Source organism: Odontesthes bonariensis, chromosome 17 (assembly GCF_027942865.1).
Source record: "Odontesthes bonariensis isolate fOdoBon6 chromosome 17, fOdoBon6.hap1, whole genome shotgun sequence".
In the NCBI taxonomy this organism is placed as follows: Eukaryota; Metazoa; Chordata; class Actinopteri; order Atheriniformes; family Atherinopsidae; genus Odontesthes; species Odontesthes bonariensis.
In genome coordinates, this window is record NC_134522.1 from 24,013,785 (window position 1) to 24,037,809 (window position 24,025).

The 24,025-nt window shown below is 41.4% G+C and overlaps 2 protein-coding genes across 3 annotated transcripts; both read left to right on the forward strand.

The window, feature by feature from the left end:
- Window positions 1–1,225: 1,225 nt before the first annotated feature.
- Window positions 1,226–14,301, forward strand: rbm25a (RNA binding motif protein 25a). Of its 2 annotated transcripts, none has more exons than XM_075488106.1 (18): window positions 1,226–1,389; window positions 1,647–1,764; window positions 2,087–2,136; window positions 2,299–2,469; window positions 2,929–2,986; window positions 4,614–4,774; window positions 4,869–5,063; window positions 5,197–5,280; window positions 8,864–9,132; window positions 10,131–10,242; window positions 10,352–10,441; window positions 10,540–10,613; window positions 10,699–10,849; window positions 11,649–12,183; window positions 12,274–12,578; window positions 12,694–12,792; window positions 12,976–13,023; window positions 13,367–14,301. In XM_075488106.1, exons 2-18 carry the CDS (start codon window positions 1,659–1,661, stop codon window positions 13,457–13,459), a joined length of 2,601 nt encoding a protein of 866 aa, XP_075344221.1. In that variant the 5' UTR covers window positions 1,226–1,389; window positions 1,647–1,658; the 3' UTR covers window positions 13,460–14,301. The 2 variants fall into 2 exon arrangements, with proteins under 2 accessions (XP_075344221.1, XP_075344222.1); XM_075488107.1 differs by having other exon boundaries at window positions 5,200–5,280.
- Window positions 14,302–14,867: 566 nt separating this feature from the next.
- Window positions 14,868–20,308, forward strand: slc39a9 (solute carrier family 39 member 9). The gene is made up of 7 exons (XM_075447957.1): window positions 14,868–15,429; window positions 15,646–15,754; window positions 16,844–17,044; window positions 17,209–17,277; window positions 17,543–17,628; window positions 17,794–17,928; window positions 18,540–20,308. The coding sequence occupies exons 1-7, from the start codon at window positions 15,334–15,336 to the stop codon at window positions 18,771–18,773; spliced, it is 930 nt and encodes a 309-aa protein (XP_075304072.1). The 5' UTR covers window positions 14,868–15,333; the 3' UTR covers window positions 18,774–20,308.
- Window positions 20,309–24,025: the final 3,717 nt, after the last annotated feature.

Below are 24,025 nucleotides of genomic sequence, written 5' to 3' on the forward strand. Positions count from 1 at the left end.
TACTCACTGAGAGATTAGATACTCGGGTTTTATACTCCTTAATCTACAGTAACGATTTATTATCTAGCCATATTAATAGGGATTTTGTACATCTTTCTTTTTTAAAATCAAATCAAATCAAATTTATTTGTATAGCACACTTCATGTACAAACAATTCAAAGTGCTTTACATAAAATAAAAGCATTGCAGCAGGGAGTGGAAGAAGCATTAAAAATACATAAAAGAATATAAAGAGAAACTAATAAAATCATTTAAATGAATTTAAAAACAAGCAACAGTCAAGATAAGTTAAAAGATACCGTGCAGATTTCATGCATAGACACATGAGAAAAGAAAATTTTTAACCCGGATTTTACATTATCAATTCTAACTCTGAACTTCTAACTGTTGGGATTATTGAGAATCAACGGCAAGAAAATTTGGGGGAACATCTGGGTGGTCTTGTTGGTAGCTGAACCAGGGCATTTGGCGCCACCTACCTTCTGAACATATAAATTACAGAGATTTTAATGCTAAATATGTGCTTTATTTGCCCAGATATTATTTTGTAAGGTAAAACCTTGTCCCCACTGGACATAGCCTGGGCCGGTATGAGATCACACGTTACCCTGAAATAAACCTGTATTTACTTGCTTCCATGTGTTCAAATATTTTTAGTTGTACGTGGTTAAAGCTGCTGATTTTTACTTTTAGCTATTTAACAAAGGCACCGGAGACATGCTGTTACACGATAATGTAGGAGTTAATTGATATAAGGTACTTAATGGGGTATTGAGGAAAAGAAAAGAGGCCAATCAAAAATAATAGTACACAAGGAGACATGATGTTTAGTATCCGAATGCAACCACATGGTTACGGCTATTGATTATATTAGTTTGCAAATGATCGGTCCTCAATTTTTTAAATTATTCAGAAATAGAAATGAATAAAAGCCATATATTGAAGATCCCAATTTTACACATTGAAGTTGCAGCATTTAAAGTTTATTTGGATTATCAAAGTCAAAGTGCAGAAAAAAAAACAGATCAATACAGCACAATGCTTCGATATGGCAGTGTTTCAGGGTTGTTTTTTGTCTTATTTCTTCTGCTTATTTCTTCTGCACATACTGAGTAAAACCTGCTCAACCCTGTGTGTGTTGCCTGACGGACTAAATTCAGGGAAAAAAAACAACTCAGCACGATGGTATCCCATGATTCATTTCGAAAAGAATAGGTACTCTTTCTGTTTTTTTTTTTGCCACCACCGAGGTTCCCGTATCGCACCGGTGTCAAATATAAAGCTGATATTTACTGTGACGTTCTTCTGTATACTGTATTTAATGAGTTTTTATGTGTACAAACCATAGCACTATTATTCGCCGGTTTCTCGTTCACTCTTGAGTATAGGTGGGTATAACAGTTTATGACCGCTGCAGCTAGTGTGAACTAGCCAGGCCACACAGTTAGCTTGAATGAGCTAATTTAGCTAGTTTACGTAGCAGAGTTTTTAATTAAGTAGGTATTCCACCTGCTTGGTATGTCACGTTAGCAATCGTTTTCACTATTAATACGAGGTTAATGCAGCGATAAACACATTTACTTACTCAACCTGCTCGTAAACAATATCCCTTTGGTCTCCCGTTAAACACTGCTTTCTCCTGTAGGGTTTCTTCAGGATGTCGTACCCTCCTCCACTTAACCGCCCGCAAATTGGTATCCCACAGTTGCCCCCCAGGATACCTCCGCCACAGTTTGGAGGCTTTGCCCCTGGAGTCCCGCCAGGTACTGAAAAGTGCTGTTGCCACATCACCTGACAGCTGTCTTCATTTATACCAGCCCGTTGAACTGTTGTTGTAATTTCTGATGTAGACCATGGACATGTATAACCATAGAATATTCAGTCAGTGACACATATTGTGGACTTTTTGGCAAAACACAAGAAACAGAACGGGCCAGATAATCAGGAGGTTTGTCCCAGAAACTCCCAGAGTGAATTGGGCTTATGTAATCGTATCACAAACGCAGTTTTCCTTGAATAACTTTGTTTGTTACTAGCAGACAATAATCTATATTGCTGTGGGGTTTTTTTTGTCTCTATTTTCAGGTACTCCCATGATCCCCGTTCACATGGGTGTTGTGGCCCCTGCACCCACAGTGAGTTTGTAACAGGAGCTTCTACTGCACGGCCTTTTAATCACCAACTGTTCCACGAGACCCTTCCCCTTATAAATATACATTTCATATATGAACTGTTCAACTTCATTCATGTTCCAAATAAGAGTGACAAGATCTGAAAATTTGCACTTCATATTGTAGGTTCTGGTCCCAACTGCAGTTGCTGTAGCACAGAAGCCTATAGTTCTAAATAAGGAGTCCGGCACCATGAGAGCCAAGGATGCAGAAGACAGTGGGGGCCCCACCACCACTGTATTTGTGGGGAACATCTCTGAAAAGGCATCTGACATGCTGGTCAGGCAGCTTCTAGCGGTGAGTTGTCCGATCTTTTTATCGACATTCGCTGATCTTGTGAGATGGAAGTGCTGTGTACTTCGACAGTACTGGTCCACGTATATATGGTGAACTCTAGTGCTTTTAATAGATCATTTGGATTAAATGTTTAAAGAGTATAATGCTAAAATTGGCGAAGCAACAATGAGGCGCTTAGATGAAGAGTTGCAGGTGACAGACACTTATTCTCATTCGGATAAAGCCAAACCTCCGCATGTTCAAGGTAAGCAGCGGTCCAGTTTTACCGGTGAGCACTCGCGCCATATGCTAGATTGATGTTTCTCTTGACTCTCAGGCAACCATTTGTAAATTTCCAGCTATATATGTGGCAGTGTAACAATAAAACTCGAATGTGATTAGCGAGCTGTTGATTAGTCACTATCAACTTTTCTGAGTGATTAAATAATTTGATTTTGTGTTTGTCTCTGGTTGATATAGAAATGCGGTATTGTTCTAAGCTGGAAAAGGGTCCAAGGTGCCTCTGGGAAACTTCAAGGTAATGGCAAAAAATACCCGGCACAGTTAAACTCTCGTCTTGGTGTTAAATGCATATTACACTGCAGTGGTTTGACATGCTGCTTTTGGAAATATTCATTGATTCTTGTTAGGTCATCATATTCATTATGGGGTTTATTTAGTGTCTTAGATCATTCTTCTTAAAAGTTAGAATAGAATAGAAGTACTTTATTCATCCCAGCTGGGAAATTACTTTGCAGTTGCAGCATACAGACAAGGTTCTAAATAAAATGAAATAGAATATAAAAATGCTATAAAATGTAAAAATGCCGTAAAATATAAATGCAACTTAAAAGCAGTACTAGCAGAAATTCAGTTCGGAATGTATATAAATATGTAGATATGTATATGTAAAATATGTACAGCAAAATGTGCAACAAATGCAGTTGTGCGAAATTATAATGACCATAATTAGTGCAGAACAATGATTAACTGTTATTATACAGAGTGATGGCATGTGGCAGGAAAGATTTCCTGTATCTGTCTCTTGGACAGCGGAGCTGAAGCTATCTGTGAGAAGGTGCTCCGCTGTCTGTCCACTGTGTGGTGGAGAGGGTGCTGTTTGTTGTCCATGATAGATAACAGCTTCTTGTTGTTGACGAAAGAGAACATATAGCACCCTGCTGTACTTTTTACAACCGTCAATTACAGTTAATATATTTTGACTTTTTTATTTAAAGTTCGTATTTTCTTACAATTTTATCTACTGTACTGTGCGAAAGTCTCAAGCAACCCCTAATTCCTTTCTCTCTTGTCAGGAAAATGGGAAGTAATTGCAAAGATTTATTGAAATGTGCCGACATAAAACGGAAATACACTATATAAGGCAAAAACAGAGTTTGTGCAAGTAGTCTTCAGGAATAGTTCTCCAGGCTTCTTGAATGACATCCCAAAGCTCTTCTTTGGATGTCGGCTGCATTTTGTTCCGTTCTCTTGCGAGATGCTGCTTCAATAATGTTGAGGTCTGGGCTCTGGGGAGGATTCATCCATCCAAATGACCCGTTGCCACTGATTTTCAGTCCACTTTTCTCCCGTTTCCCTTCCTTAAGAATGGCTTATTGACAGCCTTCCTTCCATTGAGACCATTTCTAATGAGGCTTCAGTGAATAGTAGATGGATCAACTGAAGATCCTGTTGCATCTCTCAGGTTTTTCCTTTTTCTTAAGGACATCACTTTCACATACTGCTCATCTGCTATTGATAGTTTTGTAGGCCTGATTTCTCTTTTTCCCCAACTTGTCCAGTTTCTTCACATCTTTTAAGATCACGCTGCACATCTTGTTAAGATATGCCAAGTGTTTGCCCAATAGATCTCTGGGAACCACCTTGTTTTTTTTGGGTTTTTTTTAATTTCTCAAACTTTTTTCTTTGTAAATTCAGCAAGAAGTGGTAACAAAGCCTTTGTCCAAAGAAAACTTTGACGGACCTTCAGAAAACCTGGAGGACTCTCGCTCAAGACCACTTTAAAAGATCACATCAAAGTTCGGCTACATAAAAATTTTTTTTAGATGGTTCAAGACTGAAGCACTGTTCAATAAGTTATCATGTATTTTTCTTAATTTGAGTACCAGTTTAACTAACCTTATTCTCTTCTCAACCTCTGGCAGCTTTTGGATTCTGTGAATATAAGGAGCCTGAATCCACACTGCGAGCCCTCAGACTTCTACATGAGCTGCTCTTAGGCGATAAGAAGTTGTTGGTTAAGGTCGATGCCAAAACCAAAGCTCAGCTAGAGGATTGGAAAGCTAAGAAGAGGAGTGCCAATGGGGTACGATGTTCACCTGTTAAAAAAAGACTAAAACGGAATGATTTGATCGTGAATCTAATTTGGATTCTTCCATTCTTCTGACTTTAACGTGAAGGGAACCACTGATGGGTCAAAAAACGAGGATGAAGAAGAGGACGAGGTTCTGGATGAAGAAACCCTGCGTCGGGACCAGGTTGTAAAGGGAGCGATAGACGTCCTCATTCGAGAGTACTCCAGTGAGCTTAATGCTCCCTCGCAGGATCCCGACAGTCAGCCTCGTAACAAGAAGCGTAAAGAGAAGAAAGAGGAGGTAGTCTTTGCTGAATGCAGATGAAATCAAAGGCTGGAGCGATGTTTTTCACATGCTGTCTGTTTTAGCTGTTTCATGGTAATTGGTGAGTACTTAGTTTGTTTGTTTCCTGGCTCTTTGTCCTTTGTGTAAGGAGGATATCAATGCCATGGAGATGGAGGATGACAAGAGAGACCTGATTTCCAGAGAGATCAGTAAATTCCGGGACACACACAAGGTAATGTATCAGTCTGCTGTTGTTACTCTGTAAATTAGATTTTGAGGATGAAATCCCTCACACTTGTTATTAGAAGTTCCTCTACAGCAAGTGGATTTTCAGTTAAAAGAAATGATGGAGGTCCATAAGACTGTTCCATAAAACTATTGTTATTGTCGGTCTCCAGTTAGACAGATTCAAACAGTCAGGGAATATAAATCTGCAGATATTTATTTAAAGTTTTATAGATTATTTGAAAGGCTCAAAAGTATAAGAATTTCTAAGCTGAAACTCATTCATTGTTTTATGGTATTGTCAGAATTTTCAAACTAATGAAGAGTTATGACTGTTCACAATACTGATTTGAGACCAAAAGCTTTAGCTCTGCAGAAGCATTCATCACACAGAGTGCATGGACACGATGTTCAATTCCAAATAAAGCTAATCTATTGATTAAACCCCACCAATATGGTAGAGTTCATTTGGTGACTAGAGCAAGATGAATCTCAGAATGTCAGCTTTGGAAAAAGTTGCGAGGATAGGATGTAAGTAAGATCTTTCTTCTATTCTTTACTCATGTTGGGCGCTCCCTACTGGAGGGTTTGCAGAGGGGCAACTGGCTCCCAGGTCATTTGCCTTACTTGTATACATGTGGATTCTGAGCCGAAGTGCATCTATGGTCCTGGACCTGGAACGTAAATATTGCTTGTGATTTTGAAATGCTGCATTGCACTCGCACTCAGTCAGGTCTGAGAAGGTCGGGCTGCTCAGTGAACCTCTGCATGTCCTCATATTTTCAGTTATGTGTTTGAACAACACACACAGTGAACTTAACCACTGCAGTAGTTTCAACTGCAGCCAGTAGTATTGCTAAAGCAGGGAGCGCCCCTTCGCAGCACTCTGTGGTCTGAAGATATACAAGGTGAGTCTTTGTGTTTCTTCTCTTTTAAAACCTTTCTCTCTTTGCTCAATTTCTGTCTCAAAGAAGCTCATTAAATATGTGAGAATCAAACTGCCGAGAAAACACAGGAAGTGTTTCATGAATTATTTAATAATCTCAGATTCCACAGTGAGGCTCTGATATGTCTGATGGAAGAAGTAACAGACAACCAAAGCTATGTTTACAATGCTAGCACAAATTATTTTTTTTTTTTGCATATCCAGGTTGATTTTAGAAAGTGTGAACAGCAAAATAGCACCAAAAAATTTGAATTATGTAAAGTGAATGTACAGTGGGAACGCAAAGCTGACCCCAAAGCGACCCGACCCGTACTGTACCGATACGAAGTGACCCGAACCGTACTGACAGTGGAAACAAGGCTATTGACAGTGTCGCAACAATACTTAATCATCTCCCTGAGATTTTCTTGTATTTAGGGCACGTGAAGAAAAAAACAAGACACGGTTGTAGTTTTTCAGACCGTCAAGAATTTAGTTGAAATGTATTGGGCGGAAAAAGTTGAAAAAACAGCCGAAGCTACAGTTCTAAGGCTAATTGTGGAAAAATAAACTCGTTACGAGATTAAGTCAAATCACTGCTATGAAATCAAACCGGCATTAGCCCTTAGACCTTCAACATATCTTTAAAATGCCTTTGTTTCATCCTTATTCTTCAAATAGTATTTAAACTTCAGTCTTAATTTCAACTATAGTCTCGACATTTAAACTGTGCTTAATGTGAGATACTAAAGAACAAAATCTTCAACCCTTTTTTACCCCTCTCTGTTTTTTTAACCGTTTCATAAACAAATTACACTGAAAATCGTTTCAAAGCAAGAGGTAAGTTTGAGGTCGGATCAAGTAGCAAAATGTCAGTTAAATGAGAGCCAGAAAGTAAAGCGACCAACTGAAAGGAGTGGACGCCTCAACAATTTCAAGTAAAGCTGGTAACCGTGGTGTTCAAATGCAAATTTGAGTCAAGTCTAGTGAAATTATGATATTCAACCCACATATAATGTGAAACAGGTTTTCCATCCTTTCCTACTTTTTATTTCGCATTAGCTGTCAGACCCACATTTCCAACACTTTTTAAGTAATATAAATGCATCAAGATCTACAACACGAACAGCTGCGACATTATTTAATCTCTAATCGGAGTGTTTGAACTGCGGGTCTGACCCTGAAAGGTTTACTCTTTTTATTGGGTTTGAGAGACGAAAGAGACCCCAGAAGACAACCTCTAGGTAAGACTGCTTCACTCATTTTTTTTGTGACAGAAATGAAATGTTGTATCTGATTGTGTCAAAAAGTGATATTACGAGGATGGACTGTAATAAGATGAGCTGCCCCGCAGATATCGTTGGGACTTTTCTTTCTTTTTTTGCTGATTATTCTGACCTGCTTTTCCTCCCACACGTAGCCTGTAGGATGTGTAGGGGCAAAGAAGTGCTGAAACCATAGTTCATCACCTGTAAGTTTCACCACAGTAGCTCCAGAATGACCCATAGAAAATGCTGGGATGTTTGTTGTCCAGTGAAAAGGTAGACAAACTTTCTGCACTTCCACAACTTATGAGGTTTATTTAGTTTTATTATTGTGCAAAAAGATATAAACAAAGCATTGATATTTTAACATGAAACAAGTGTCAAAATCTGATTATGCCACTGAACTACAAACTGAATTGGCACAATGCTGCTGGGGTGCACGTCCAGGTGTGTTTCTGCATCTCAAATGACCATGGCAACAATAGACTGGTTCCGATTATGTAATTTACTTAGGTTGGACATTTGCAACGTTAAACCATAAATCCCCCCAGGTAACACCAAACCAGGCCATTAGATAGTAGCGATAAACAGCATAAAGAGCAAAATGCTCTGTTTCCTAACTTAATGTGCATTCTTCCCTGCAGAGCGGGGTGGTTATCACTACTTATTTGTGTGTGTCGTTGATCAGACTTCAAATATGTAGCTTTTTAACCTGCCGCGTGTCTCGCATCAGATCGAATCTCCCACTTATATGCATTTGCATGACTGCACATTGATTTGGAAAATGGGCGGATATGGTTTCACCAATACGTGTTTCGCCCTCAGCTTTTTTTTTTTTTTTTTTTTTTTTTTTTATTGGAAAAAAGTTCTTGCAGGGGTCAAATCGCCCTGTTACGTATGTAGGAAAAACTTCGAGCATGTGTGAAGGAGAAGATTGTATATCGGAGCCTCTTCGGGACACTACAATTTGATCCCATAAGGGTAAAATACTGAAAGTGTTCAGAGCTAGTTTTTAAGCTTTTCTGGTGATGGTTTTAACCTCCACTTTCTTCAACCCCTTATATAAACCCCAGATCACTTAATTATTTAAGTGTCCGTCAAGAATGAACTGCAGTTTATGGTTTTACGTAAGTGTTGCTTCGACTGAACAGTGTTTACACCAAACCTGCTCGAGCAGCGGACAACTCCTCGTGGAGGAAACAACAGGGCCAGGAAGACTTCCGGCTTCTGAGCGGCCGTCCTCTTCATGGTAGTATGTGAACTCGTCCAGAACAGGGATTCAAAATAGTTTTTTTCATCATCATGTGCTGATAAAATGTTCATGTATCTTAGTGCGGATATCTTTCCGATACTTTGCTTCTCGTGACAGTTTCCCCTTCTCTCCTGTTGGGCTTCTGCAGAAACTGGAGGAGGAGAAAGGAAAGAAAGAAAAGGAACGACTGGAGGTCGAGAGGGAAAGGAGGGAGAGGGACAAGGAGCGAGAGCGGGAGAGAGAGCGCCGTGACCGGGAGAAAGAAAAGGAGAGGGAGCGGGAGAGGGACAAGGAGCGGGAAAGAGACCGGGATCGCGAACGGGAGAGGGAGAGAGAGCGGGAGCGTGAGAGGACGAAAGAGCGGGAGAGGGAGCGGGAGAGGAGTCGAGACGTCAGTGAAGCTCGCAGCAAGTCCAGGTTGGTGGGCGACTATTTCAAACTTTATCTTGCTATGATGTAAACATCATAAACAGGGCTCATAAAACAGGGATCATATAGCCTTTTATATGGACCCTCATGTATTTTGAACTGACAGTTATTGAGCTGCATTAAGCCAGTTTTATCCAGTTTTGTTTCTACCTTTTTATTAACTTATTTTATATTGTCGGAAAATTCACTGTCAACACAAAGCCTCAACAATGACAATATATTTCTATTAATTACTTCTTAACAAGGGGTTTTTCTCAATAGCTGTTTCTACGGTCAAGAATGAACAAAACTCTTGTCTCATAAAAGTAGTCGTGTTGTTATGTGTTCTTAGCCTGGCTGACGTGTCCACATCTCGATGAGATGGTGGTCTGGGAACTAGGTGTGCATTTTCTCGTATTTGAGGCGTGGTTTACGAATGGCTAGAGTCGTTTATTGGGCGCTATGAATGTCTATCAAATGGCGTCTGGTTCTTCCCATGCTGCTTTGCGCGCGATTCATAGCCAATTGTATCACAAATACCAGATGACGTATGTAGAGCGGCAGAAATTCGACGAGGAAGAAGAAAAGTAAAGTTGCGTTCTAAGCTACTTAAAACACTTTCTAAGTCTGCATCGAACGGTAACGTTGTGTCCGCTGCCATGTTGGATTAACACTCTACAAGCTTCGGTGTCGCGCATAGACGTCGTCATCGTCTTGTTCCCCCCGTTCTGTGATTGGTTCCCTAACTCAGGCAAAAATAAGGGCGGTGGTTTCCAGGCTGCCTTTGCAGTGTGAATGAAATCGCGCGAAAAGCAGCATGGGAATTCCCAGGCTAATGGTAATTTCACCGAAAAACAGAGCTGTGGCAGTTGATGCTGCTAAAGGCCTGATCAACCAGACAGATTTTAAGAGAAATAAGTGCCTGATTTTTATTTTGTTGATATTTTCCTCCCGATTTTTACTTTAATGCTTTAAAATTAGTCAGTAATGCTCTTGTCTTTTTGCAGAGAGAGGACGAGAGAGGATAAAAAACGAGACCGTGATGAAGATGAGGAAGACGTGTATGAGCGGCGGAGACTTGAAAGGAGGCTGAGGGACAAGGAAGCCGCTTACCAAGAAGTATGTTTGTGTAATGTCCTCGTTTTTCGATTTAGATCGGTTTAATTTCCGTTTTAACGATTGCTTCTGAGAAAATCAATTAAATGATGGTTGTATTTCTGCCTTAAAGCGCCTGAAAAACTGGGAGGTCCGAGAGAGGAAGAAGTCTCGTGACTACAACAAAGAAACGGAGAGGGAGGAGGAGAGGCGGCGTGAGATGGTAATACACAATACATCCCACACAGGATGAAGCTGGTTTTGAACAATTTATAAAATCCTGAGACTTGCTCAATTTTTTTACTGTATGTTTAAAATCAGATGAAAGAAGCCAAAAGACTGAAAGAGTTCCTTGAAGATTATGACGACGACAGGGACGATCCAAAATACTACAGGTTATTATCTTGAGGCATTTCCTCTGGAGGTGTGAAGTGTCCACCTCTGTCATCGCTCGATTATCTTCTTTATTCTCATCCTCAGGGGCAGCGCTTTGCAGAAGCGACTTCGTGACAGAGAAAAGGAGATCGAGTTGGACGAGCGAGACCGCAAGCGAGAAAAGGAGGAGCTGGAAGAAATTAGACAGAGACTTCTAGCAGAGGGTCACCCCGACCCCGATGCTGAGCTGCAAAGAGTAAGTCTCATCTGCAACTTTAAAGGACAAGACCGTTTTTTTGACATTGGGCCCTTGATTTCACATTATAACATGATGTTCTACTCACCCCTGCTTGTTGTTGGTAATTTGGAGCTGTTCCGAAGATATTCGAGAGGCGTCTGGCTGCTCTCTTGAGATATTCGGCCATGAAACGGTTTCCTATGGGCAAGCTTATACAGGCACAAACTATGCTGTTTATAATTTATTAATTACTCTACACTAGCCCTGATAACGTGGAGGTGCGTCGCTTACTTAAAAAAATCCGGGTTACTGTAATTTTGATTTTTTGTCGTAAAGTGGGTGTTACTGACGTCATCGTCGTGCTACTACCACAGACAGCCCACAGACCTGCTGCCTATTTATTCATTCGGCTAAAATTCAAAATTACAGTAACCCGGATTTTTTTAAGTAACCTCCACGTTATCAGTGCTAGTGTACAGTAATTAATAAATTATAAACAGCATAGTTTGTGCCTGTATAAGCTTGCCCATAGGAAACCGTTTCATGGCCGAATATCTCAAGAGAGCAGCCAGACGCCTCGCGAATATCTTCGGAACAGCTCCAAATGACCAACAACAAGCAGGGGTGAGTAGAACATCATGTTATAATGTGAAATCAAGGGCCCAATGTAAAAAAAACGGTCTTATCCTTTAAGAGAGACATTTTCTCTTAAACTTTGGTGTACTTGTGTCAATTCTCAGCTTTTTTGCTGCATAACAATGCTTGTTAAGCATAACAAATGTTAACGCAGATTTCTTTATTTTCAATATTTGTGTAGATGGAGGAGGAGGCAGAGCGCAGACGACAACCACCTCTGAAACTTGAACCTGAAGAGGATGTAATCCAGGAGAAGCCTCAGAGGGAGAGGGAGCGTGATCGGGAGCGTGATCGGGAGCGTGATCGTGACCGGGAGCGTGACCGGGAGCGTGACCGGGAGCGTGATCGGGAGCGCGAGCGGGAGCGTGATCGAGAGCGCGAGCGGGAACGGGAACGGGAACGGGAGAAGAGAGGGTCCGAGAGACCTGTAGAGCCAGCGCCACTAGGCCCCCAACAGCTTTCAGATGATGATGTCGTGGAAGGGGAGGACGATGACTACCACAACGGTGAGGACTCACAGGAAGCCAAGCCTCTACTCAAACCCATCATGCGACCAATCACAACCGCCCCCTCAGTGTCCTCTGCCAGTGGGAATGTGACTCCAAACACACCGAGCAACGAATCTCCTTGCGGCATAATCATTCCAGGCGAGAACACTCCTGAGGTCCAGCCTTTAGAGGAAAACCGGCGAAAGATCGGTCTCAGTCTCAAACTGGGTGAGTTCAGGGGCAAACGGAGAACACGAGGAGATCTGCTGGCTTAGAGTTCCAAAATAAATCTGTGCTCCTCCTCATTTTCTCCTCTAGGTGCCACCAACAGTCCCAGTCAGCTTAATTCAAGTAAGCGAAAGAAGCTTGCATCTGCAGACAGTGTTTTCAACAAGTTCGATGATGACGAAGCAGATGAGCAGCCTCGCAAAAGGAAACTGGTTCCACTGGATTATGGTGACGACGATAAAAGCCTGGGGCTTGATGGGGCAGAAATGTCAGCGGGTAAAGGCAGCGTCAACACCGAGGAGAAACGCAAGCACATAAAGAGCCTCATAGAGAAGATCCCCACCGCCAGGCCTGAGCTCTTTTCTTACCCGTTGGACTGGGCTATGGTTGACTCGGTAAAAAAGATTGTGAAAGTTTTGATTCACAAACATTTTATTTCATACACTGTATACCCAAATATTAGTACTTGTATAATAAAGCCATGCAATGTTGTGATTGTCCCCTCTGTAGACTCTGATGGATCGCCGCATTAGGCCGTGGATAAATAAGAAGATTATTGAATACATTGGCGAGGAGGAAGCAACTCTGGTTGATTTTGTCTGTTCTAAGGTTAGTGTTTTATTTACAGTTGAGACTCCGAACAGAGAGACAGTTTCTGCATTCTGTTCCTTTTATTTTGGTTGTTTTAGAAAATCCTCTGAATATATTGAATAACTTTCTGTGCCTCCTACATTTGTGTCGTTGGGCTTGTTGCTTGCTTTAATTTGTAATTTTTTTTTTAAATCTACCCAGGTAATGGCACACAGCACCCCTCAGGGTATTCTTGACGATGTTGCTATGGTAAGTTGAAATATGTTCTGGATCAGTAAATTAGTGATTTTGGCTTTTACCTTTGGAAAGATGTGCTCAGAATGTGGCAATAAGCTGGCTCCGGGGCGGCTATGTCAGCGGCAGTGGGAAAGTAACAAATGATAGACACTCGATTCATCAGTGACATGTTAAATTTTCAATTACTTAGAAATATAACTGTTTCTGAGTGCCATCTCACACATCAGGAGACAGTAGGCTGTAATCTCTTGAGTTTTAGATGATCATGTCGGGTGATGCAGCCTAAACCTGCAACTTTCACTTATCAACATGTTTCCTTTCTCAAAAGCTTAACCGATCTGTTTTTTTCTTTCAGGTTCTTGATGAGGAAGCAGAAGTCTTCATAGTAAAAATGTGGAGGCTCTTGATATATGAAACAGAAGCCAAGAAGATCGGACTGGTGAAGTAAAGGCCGTGTCTATCTCTGACTGACTCTTTAAGGTTTTCAGTTCCGCTAGCTACAGTCATCCGGTTGAGCAGACTGTAAACATGTGCCCATACGCCCCTCCATTCCATCAGCAAGGAACTCCTGCCTTGTATGTGTGTGCGTGCGTGCGTGTGCGTTTGTATGAGAATGTCTTGAGTTGCTAACAGAAATGGTTGCACAAACATGCTGCATGGTAAAACTTTGGTTGTATTTTCCCCGTTTGTTGACATTGTTGATCCAAAAGACAATGCATTTCACACAGTATGTTCTCAAAATCACTGGACTCATTCTGCTTTGATTTTCTGATGTTCTGTGGAGGCCCTGCTCTGATATGTGAACTAATAAACATGCTTTTTTTTTTGTAGAAAGTCTCCTTATTTTGTATTTTGATATCAGATTCGTACTACTCTTTTGACTTGGGAGTTATTTTAAACCTAGCGCGAAGGAATTTCTGATTCCATCCTGCTTTCTCCAATCTGGGAAGGAGTCATAGGCCAAGCATGTAAAGGAGTCAGTGTGACTCCATCTGTGACCTTATTTTGATAAGTTGTCAAGCAGTTTGAAAGCAGTTGCTGTGTGTTTGGGGAGAAATATTACTGACAGTGCTGCAACTGGGAGCAGTATGACAGATTCCAGATAAAAGAGGGATGCATGCTATCACTAAAGTGACGCTTTTCTTCCAGATAACTGTTTATTTGAGAGGGACAATGGGCAAGTGCCTGTTCTGTGTGTTATTGAAAGTGTTTAGCAAATGCACGACTGCAACACTCATCATCCTCAGTGGAAATGATTAAAATGTGTGATTAAAAAGAAGGGTGATTTAACACTGGCAAACATCCCATCCTTGTGTGTGTGAGTGTGTGCGTGCGTGTTTCCAGCAACAAATTCTAGATTAATATTTTATAAATACAAGAGACTTGGCCAGCGAGAACACTGAAAATAATTTCCTTTAATAATGGTTCAAATGAATGACTAAACTACACATTTACTTACCCACTTATATGGAAATGGGCTTTGTGAATTCTCAAATTAAGACTGAGATGGACAAGTTTATTGAATTTCACGTACAAATATTCAGGCTTAAAATATGTTTGCACGAATATATATATATATATATATATATATATATATATATATAAACGAAATAACTATAAACTTTTATATTGGAATCATGGAAAAGAAAAAGATTTGGGGAATAAATGATCGGGTATACCATTTAAGGAATAAAAATGAAGAAAATCAGCATGCTATTTAGTGTAAAAAGCCTCCAAATTAATGTACTTGTGTGTTGTTTATTTATTTTAATCAAAATCGAGTCTTGCTTTCCTCCAGCGAATCTCGCAGATACGTGGCAGGTTGAGAAGTTGAACTCTGACCCGGAAGTACTCAGTCGGCACCAAACAAGAGACTACCTCGTTAGCTTGTGTGTTAGCCGCTAACCACTTAGGAAAGTTACAGTAATGTTGTGACAGCGGAATCTGACGGAAACGACGTGGTGTATTGGATGTTTGCAATAAAAGGATAAGGTGCCAGGGGAGGGGGGGGGGGTTACTTATAAAGACTGCGAGCTGGATCGTTACCGAAGCTATTTAGCTTAGCTTAACTTTGCTTTGCTAATGAGGCCAGAAGCTACAACGTCTCAGATAGTTAACGTGGATGTTTGATAGCAGACTGAGCTAGTGCCAGAGGAGGATATTGACGCTTGTTCAAATAACAGCTCTAGCTCGCTTCTAGCTACATTTCAGAGCATGCTGTTAAAGTAAAACGAACGATTGTAATTTGGTGTTAAAACTGGGAGGAGGTTGGATTTCATGGTTTAGCTGAGCAGTAGATTAACCGAAGAGGAAAGTGTAGTCATGGACGATTTTAGCTCGATCAGCCTGCTGTCTCTAGCGATGTTGGTAGGATGTTATGTGGCCGGGACCATACCTCTAGCTTTCAACTTCTCAGAGGTAAGTTTGTGACACGTGTAGAATTGCACTGCAAACCCCTGAGACCTTTCACCTAATGGCTAACTCCAGCCACAGTTCAAAGCGATTCAAAGCTCCTCTCTGTTTAATGCTTTTAATCACAAGTATTGGTGTCAAAAATAAACTGATTAATTTCACTAAAACTGACAACATTGCACTGTGTCGTTCTGAAGCTTTGTTTTGTGACTGCTTGTCCAGGAGAAGCTGAAGCTGATCACTGTGCTGGGAGCTGGGCTGCTGTGCGGGACTGCACTTGCTGTTATCATTCCCGAAGGAGTCCACGCACTTTATGAAGAAGTCCTTGAAGGTAGAATTCCTCAGTCTAAGCGAGAAAGATTAGTCAATGCAAATGTTGGCTGCTTCCCATTGTCACGTTTGAGTGTTTGTCCACTGTTTTCTTATCTTTGGAGCTTAGCCTGTTGTTATTTGAGGGTAATGACATCCAAATAAAGACTTTGGGCTTCATACATTTCTTTTGAATTGGCCTCGGGCAGTAGATCCTTTTCATAGGTAAGAAAAATCCTTCACAATATGGAGGCAAGTGGAGAAAATCTGCTAATTAGAGCAGTTTTATTGAGAATTTGACTATTGATATACACTTAAACGTTACTGTTTATAAAGAAAGACAGAAATTTCGAGCATCTGCGGATCAACAAGACCCATTTGAGTTTTTACTGAGTGTAAATACACAGAGTAAATAAATCTCCAACTATGCGGTCAGTCCGGTTTTGAGTTGCTCAGTTTAGTTGAGACAATCATGTAGATACGTTTTAAAATGAAGGTTTTGGTCGGACTAATGCAATCTTTTTTTCTTTTTCTTTTTTGTATAGCTATCTAAATGTGTTTAGTATCAGTAGTGTTTATTAATGATGTGATGAGGGATTTATTTTTTTTTGTCAGTTTAGATTCAGCCAAAAGCAGGATAGATGATTGGATTGAAGCCCGTAAAATCCTTCATTCTCTTGTGGATCATCACAGCTGATACCTGATTTCCTCAAACGTCAAACCCAGTTTTTTTTTTTTTTTTTTCAGGTTGAGAATTGCTGTGGGTGTTTGATTTATGTAATAGCTGCCTTCATTTTTCAGATTGGCATCTTTTCTGTACATCTCTGCTTTCTCTTTTCTTGTTGGCTTCCTGGTGTTGGCAGAAATATGCTATTGGATGTTTGCCAGAGCTTAGTGGGTGCCCAGGCTAAAATGTACCAAAAGCAATATTATATCCATTGTTTTGCCTATGTAGATTCTAACGATTTGAATCCTATTCATACAGAGCAAAGTTCGGGTGATGGTAAAGTACAAAAAGTTGACAACCGTTTCTGTTGCACAACAGACTTTTCTTTAATCATATAACAGTCCCCATCCTTCATTTTGTTTTCTCCTAACTTGTGTTTTGTAGGCCATCACAGCGATGGTCAGGTTGGAGTCGTGGAAGCATCAGAGGCAAAGGTGGAAGCGGAGGCAGCTCTCGGTGCCAGCGGGAAACACGAGCACGGCCACGAGCAGCTCCACGCCTACATCGGAGTGTCTCTGGTCCTCGGCTTCGTCTTTATGCTGCTGGTGGACCAAATAGGCAGTTCTCACGTTCACAACACCGAAGGTCAGTATTACAAAAGATGGCCGCCTTGAGCACAACAAAGACTTGGTTCGGGTGACGGCTACTTCTTGGTTACTTTCGTGCAATTTTATTACCGCCGGTATTTTCACCGGCGCAAATTTTTCTCATTGCAAAACGTCGTCCCTTGTGTTTCTTGTCTGGTTTAGATCCGGAGTCGGCAAGAGTCGCTTCCTCAAAAATCACCACCACTCTGGGTCTTGTGGTCCACGCTGCAGGTGAGTCTAGTTTGCTGTCTCAAGACTTTAAACTCCCAGTTTTGCCATTGTGAACATCCTAAAACCACAAAATGACATATTAAGCTTTTTTTTAAAATTTTTGTATATGTGTATATATATATATGTATATATGGATGTGGTAGCTTAAATATACCGTAAATCTATAGTTTTATCTCATTTGGTATGCACATATTGGGTAGTCTGCCATTGATAAAGTTACGCTGAAGGCCAAATTACTGACACTTGTGACTTTGTTTTCTCCCAGCGGACGGAGTGGCGTTAGGAGCCGCCGCCTCAACTTCTCAGACCAGTGTTCAGCTCATTGTATTTGTAGCGATCATGCTGCATAAGGTGATAACTGAACATGTTTTATTGAACGCAGTCCATTTTGTTGGCTTTTTTAGTACATATATGTTTTATGTGGCGTTCCAGTTGTCTTCACTTTTGCTGTAGAAAAATAAGTCTTTTTGCAGAACCAAGCCGTACATGTGAACTGCGCCGCTGTGTTGCCTTCAGGCCCCGGCGGCGTTCGGCCTGGTGTCGTTCCTGATGCACGCCGGTCTCGAGAGGAACCGCATCCGCAAACACCTCTTGGTCTTCGCCCTGGCGGCCCCCGTCCTCGCCATGCTCACATTTCTAGGCCTCAGCCAGGTAATTAGGCCTTCGTGGTGGGCTTTTTGGGGCGATAGACATGTTCTTAAAGCCTTGAACTTATTTCATGAAGGAGGTGATGATGGCAAAAAGTAACTGACACAAAATGACATCACCATCTGTTCTCTGTAGGCCTTGATGTCATTGTTAAAGTTTATCGGGCTCCAGAGTCTCCTGGGGAAAAGGAACATTTGGTTTATAGCACATCTGCAGCTTGGCAACCATCTTTTCTGTCCCTTAAACTTCATTTTGACAAATATGATCTCTGAATGAGATTAATTGATTTGCTTTAATGTTTCCATTTCAGATTAAATAAATTAATTCACTTCTTGTTTACCTTTTATTTCTGCTCCCCCATTCATCCCAACAAACTCCTGCTTTAGTTACTTGTTTGCGTAAAGTTCCGCTCAAACTCAAAACAAAATTTTTTGCTCCATGTGAAATTGTCGTAGTTTGTAGGGGAGTAAACATTAACCGACACAAACTGTCCCCTGATTTTAAACTTAAAGATGTTGTGACGTCAATTAAACCTGTACAACACGAGGCTTTTCAGCAGCATTTCCTGCAGGACGTTCAGCTTCACACTCTTTTCTGTCTGCTCCACCTCTCAGAGCAGCAAAGAAGCGCTGTCAGACGTCAACGCCACCGGTGTCGCCATGCTCTTCTCCGCTGGCACCTTCCTCTACGTGGCCACCGTCCACGTTCTCCCTGAGGTAGGGGGCGGCGGTCACAGCCACGCTCCTGCCGGAGGCAACGGAGGGAAGGGACTGAGCAAGGTGGAGGTTGGGGCTCTGGTGCTGGGCTGCCTCATCCCTCTGGTGCTGTCCATCGGCCACCAACATTAGACCAAAAGAGGATGAATTTAAGATGGGTGTACAGGGGAAAGATGACAAAACAGACTTGAAACCTTACAAATTTAAATGTCTTATTGCTTACTGTCTGTGTATGGACCTTGTAGACCGGGTGGAGTGTCTCGCAAAGGACATCATAGGACTTGAAAATGAACTTCCAAAAGGAAATAAATTGTTTTGTGGGGGAGGGAATCGTAGCTGCTGCAGTAGCAGCAACTGAGACACGTGATGTTCTTTCTATGTATGCATTTATTCCACCAGAAAGCTCATTTCAAGAGAGACCACAAGTCAGCATTTTTTTTTTTTTTTTTTTTTTTTTTTTTTTTTAGCTCATTTGGATCCATGTGGATTTTTTTTTCATGTCACGTCATCAAGCTTCTCCAAAGTCCAAGAACCAGCTCTGGTTTAAGTAGTTGTCTTTGACTAGAAGGCGGTTGCACAGTGAGATTTAAACTTAATTAAGCTTGTGATATTACAAAAGCAGTAAAAAATCACTTTTTTAACGAAAAAAAAAAACAAAACTGTACAGACTGTAAATCTTGATAATGGTTAATTTGAACTGATTTTCAAGTGCCATATAAAGCGAGTGTGAAACCGGACGGCAGTCGTGACCGTGCAATTTGGACAGGATGTTCCGGACTCTGACGGAAACCTCATTCTTACAGACAACCTGAATCGGCCAGATTAACCAGCTCCATATTTGTTTAACAGTTATTTTATTTGTTGCTTAAGTGGAGTGTGCTGTTTCTTTCATGTTAAGAAGCCTGGCTTTGGTTGACACCGGTGTGTGCGTCCTGTAAAACCACACAAACAGTCACGGCCCAGTTTTAAATCCTGACTCGTGTGTGAGGAAAAGAGCCAGTCGCCCTTTTTACATCACAACGTTGTCGCTTTTCTCTGTTTCGTTCCTGAATATATATATATATATATATATATATATTTTTTTTCTTCCTCTTACTGGTAAATTAACTGTAATACAACCTGCAAGAAACATCTGTATATAATTGTCTTAAGTGATTGTATAGATTAAGAGGCAGAGGGGTATTTCAGCTCTTTTTTTATTTTTATTTTTTTTGTAGTCGAGGGAAATGAACTGGGTGAAAATCTGTAGGGACCACTGGCTCAGGAGAACAGGCAAACGTCACCGTGAGGACAAGTTTGAACTGTTGTTGTTTATGGCTTTCTCAATTGGTCACAAAACGCAATAATCATAAAAACAAAAAGTTAAATGGGGGCAAAAAAAATAATCTTTCTTTCCCTCGATAGTCCAGTCGAGTCTGAACCATGTGAGAGCAGCACTTGCTGTGTGCTCAAATGTTCTTGAACGCAGCCCCGTCTTTCTCTCTTTTCCAGTCTTACTCCAACAGAAATCGAACTTGTGGGTTTCGTGACCGTTGCTGTGCCGCTGTGCATCACTGCTCACAGCAGCGTCCACGTGTGTAAATGTGTGTAAGTTGTGTATCTATTCTGTACAGAGCAACTTCTTCCCTCCACAGGTATCATAATTACATGTGTGACGGATCAGCTTATCCACTTTTCTTTTCTTTTTAAATATACATTTCTTATCCTGCACTTTTGGAACTGAATGGACTTTAACCGTGCTGACCTGACCATGCATTCTGTCCAAGGCGTGTCTGTTTTTTGAGTTGATTTGAAGTATTTTACTTCAATTCCAACTTGTTACTCAGTTCCAACTTAAACGATGGGAAGAAACCCAGTATGACGGTTTAAGTTTTCACGGAGGACTGTGAGAGAAAGGGCTGGATTCCACGCACACCAGAGGTCCGTTTCACAAAGCAGGTTTAGTGAAAACTCTGAGTTTATTAACCCTGAAATGAGGGAGACTGAGTTTTCCGTTTTACAGAGGGAGGTAACTCAAAACCCGAGAAAGAGGGGTAACTAGCCTGTTTCACAGAGAGAGTTAACCTCTCGGTCAGTTACCATAGTAACAGACTCTGAACCTAACCTGGTTGGGAACAGGTTTTCCTCAAGAAACCTTTTTATTCTCTCTGTCTCCGCCCTCCTTCAGTCACACACGCCATTTGATTTCCTCATTCATTCAGTCAGCAGAGCGAGTTTTGGTATAGCAGGTAGTTCTTCTATTTCTAGAAGTCGATTTATAATTAGGTACAGTAAGTAGGGATGGGAATTAATAAGATTTTTACGATTCCAATTCCATTTTCGATTCTGCTTAAAGATTCGGTTCTTTATCGGTTCCCTTATCGATTCTCATTTGGAGAAAAAGGACAACAAACCGGTCGATTAGCATCAACTTTGTTTAGTTTAGAAGTAACACGAGTCATGACCTTACAACCCAACAACGGTGAGGTCCACATTGGTCTATCATGGCCTGGGTAATTTAACTCTTCCCTGCTTTGGTGAAAGGAGAAGCTGGAGGAAGATGTGAACTGGGGGTAGTACCACCAGCCTCTGGCTCTGAGCCACTCAGGCTCTGCCTCTCATGATTTCATCTAAATGTAATGCCTGAGAAGGCATTCATTTAACCTTAAAAACCGTTACTAACAGCAGGTTTTACAATGAGGCAAATGGCACTAACATGATAGGCAGTGTTTGGTAGTGACCTGCAGTGTTAGCCGAGGACATGCTAACGTTGCTGGGTTCAGATTCACCGACGTTAATCATTCATTCATAGTTATTGCATGTTGGTAGTAATTCCTCCCTTTGGTGAAATATTCACTTTGCAAGTTGCCCTGTTGTCGTCTTTTTTAGGGATGTGTAATCAAACTTTTGAGCGTTTGTACCGCTTGGGCGCCATGTTTACTGTTGACTGCTGGCTGCACTGGACTCGCCACGCAACGTTGCGTGGTGACGTCATTCGCGCCCACTGGAATCGATAAGGGAATCGTTTCCAAAATTGCCAAACGATTCCAAGGAACTGAAACACGGAACCGGTTCTCAACAAGAACTGGTTTTCGATTCCCATCCCTAACAGTAAGAGGCGACTTTTTCCACGAACATGGCATGTCCGTTTGTCAACAATCCCGTGGATGAAGGTGCAGCATTATTGCGCGGAGAATTAAATATTCGTCGGGAGATGGTTATCAGACCGCGCACTGATGTTTTAGCATTTTCAGACAATTTTCTTTTTGAGCGGTACCGTTTCACGTCACAGTCCATCATTTACATACACAACCTAATCCGTCCTTACACTGGCAACATAACCAACCGCAGTCATGCTCTCACATCCCAGCAGATAGTGTGTTGCACTGCGTTTCTTTGCGAATGGAAGTTTTTTTTTTATACAATGTCGTGTCGGAGATGCAGAGCAATTAAGCAAGGCAACTGTATGCAGGGCGGTCAGAAAAGTGTGCCTCGCCCTGACACGACTTTTACCTATATTTGTGGTTTTCCCTGGACATAAACCTGTCAGAGCAGGTGAATGATGTAGAGATCTGTTAAATTATATTCTCCTAATGACATTGTGCTGCAACCTCAGACTGGGATTAATAATTTAACTTTCTTTTAGGATTTCCCAGTGTGATTGGGTGCATAGATGGCACACACATCCCTATCACGGCTCCCTCACATAATGAAGCCGGTTATGTGAATAGAAAGTCCATTCACAGCATAAATGTGCAGGTACATGTAGACTGACTACTGTTTCAAGATGTTACAGACTGCATCATAGTTCCAACATCTCCCATTCTCTGCACTGTCAAGATAATTTGTGATGCTGCAAACATCATTTCAAATGTGGAGGCCAAGTGGCCTGGGTCTGTTCATGACTCAAGGATTTATCGCGAGTCTAACCTGAGCAACAGACTGCAACATGGTAAGCAGCCTAAAGATTTGCACAATATAATTCACTTGTCTCCCTCCTTTAATACACTCCAATATATCCACTATGCATTACAGGAGATTTTGATGGCCTTTGCTGGGTGACAGGGGTTACCCATGCCAACCAAGGCTGCTGACTCCTTACCCTGACCCTGAACCAGGCCCCCAACAGAACTTCAATCGGGCTCACTGCAGGACAAGAGCCCGGGTGGAGAGGACCATAGGCCTGTTGAAAGCCCGTTTCCAGTGCCTACGTCACTTCAGGATGACCCCTGAGAGGGCCTGTGATATAATTGTGGCATGTGTTGTTCTTCATAATATTGCCACTATTAGAGGAGAGCAACACCCTGCCCTACAAATAGGAAGACGCTGATGATGACCCCATCCACCTGCCAACTAACCAGGATGGCAGAGCAGTCAGACACAATTTGCAATAATCACTTTAGAGGTAAAGTCATCACCACCACCACAGCAGTCAAATAAAGACATAATACAAATTTCATTTGGTCTTCTTTATTTCCTACAAATACAAGAGTGAGTTCAGTTAATGTTCCAATAGTTAACATAATTCACCTGTGACCATGCACCCACCTTTAACTTGTGCTCCAGTATTTCAATTTCCAGATCTGTCTTCCTCATCTGGTGGTCCAAGTAGAGCATTTCTTTATCAGTTTTTTTTTTTTTTTTTTTTTTTTTTTCCCCCAGCAGGTGAATTCTATAAACCTCTTTTACCGTCAACTGGAGATACATAAGGACGACATTAAATTATACAGTTGCACATGCATTCCACAGAATGAACTTCTGGTGTTTACTGAACATCCATCTCACTAAGTCAATCTGTGCAGTGGAAGTTGAGGGACCCTCCTGCTGCTGCCCAGCCATGCTCTGTTAAAAATTATGAGAATGTGTTAATAGTGTAGGCTAAAAGTCATATTCCACCAGAATGTTAAGAAATGGGAATGGGAAGAGAACTATCAGTATAATGAAGATGTTACCTCAATAGACCTTTCTGGATCCCCCTCTGTAAAGGCAGCAGACATAGTTTCCTCATCCTGTTCATCCCAGATGAGTGGTAATTTTCAGTATACTTAAACTACTATATGGTAAAATCTTTGGAGTAACTTACAGTTACAAGATCTGTTGTGGTGTGAGGGGGCTCCACCAGGCGGAGAGCACCATCAGAATCTGTTGGAACAAAAGAAAAGACAAATAAATATTCCCATGAATAGGCTTAAAAAAGATATCTATAGGCCCATTAAATTTTATAAAGGCACTTGTGTCTTGGGTGGTGGACTCAGGATGAGCTCCCTCCAAGGATTCCCTCAGCCACTGGCCTTCCAATATTTTGGCTTAGGGCCAGCTCTTCTGCCTCGAGTTGGCGGTGCTGGGCCACCACCCGTTTTACGGGCATCTGCCTTCTTTCTGTTGGCTGAATAGAAGTCATGATA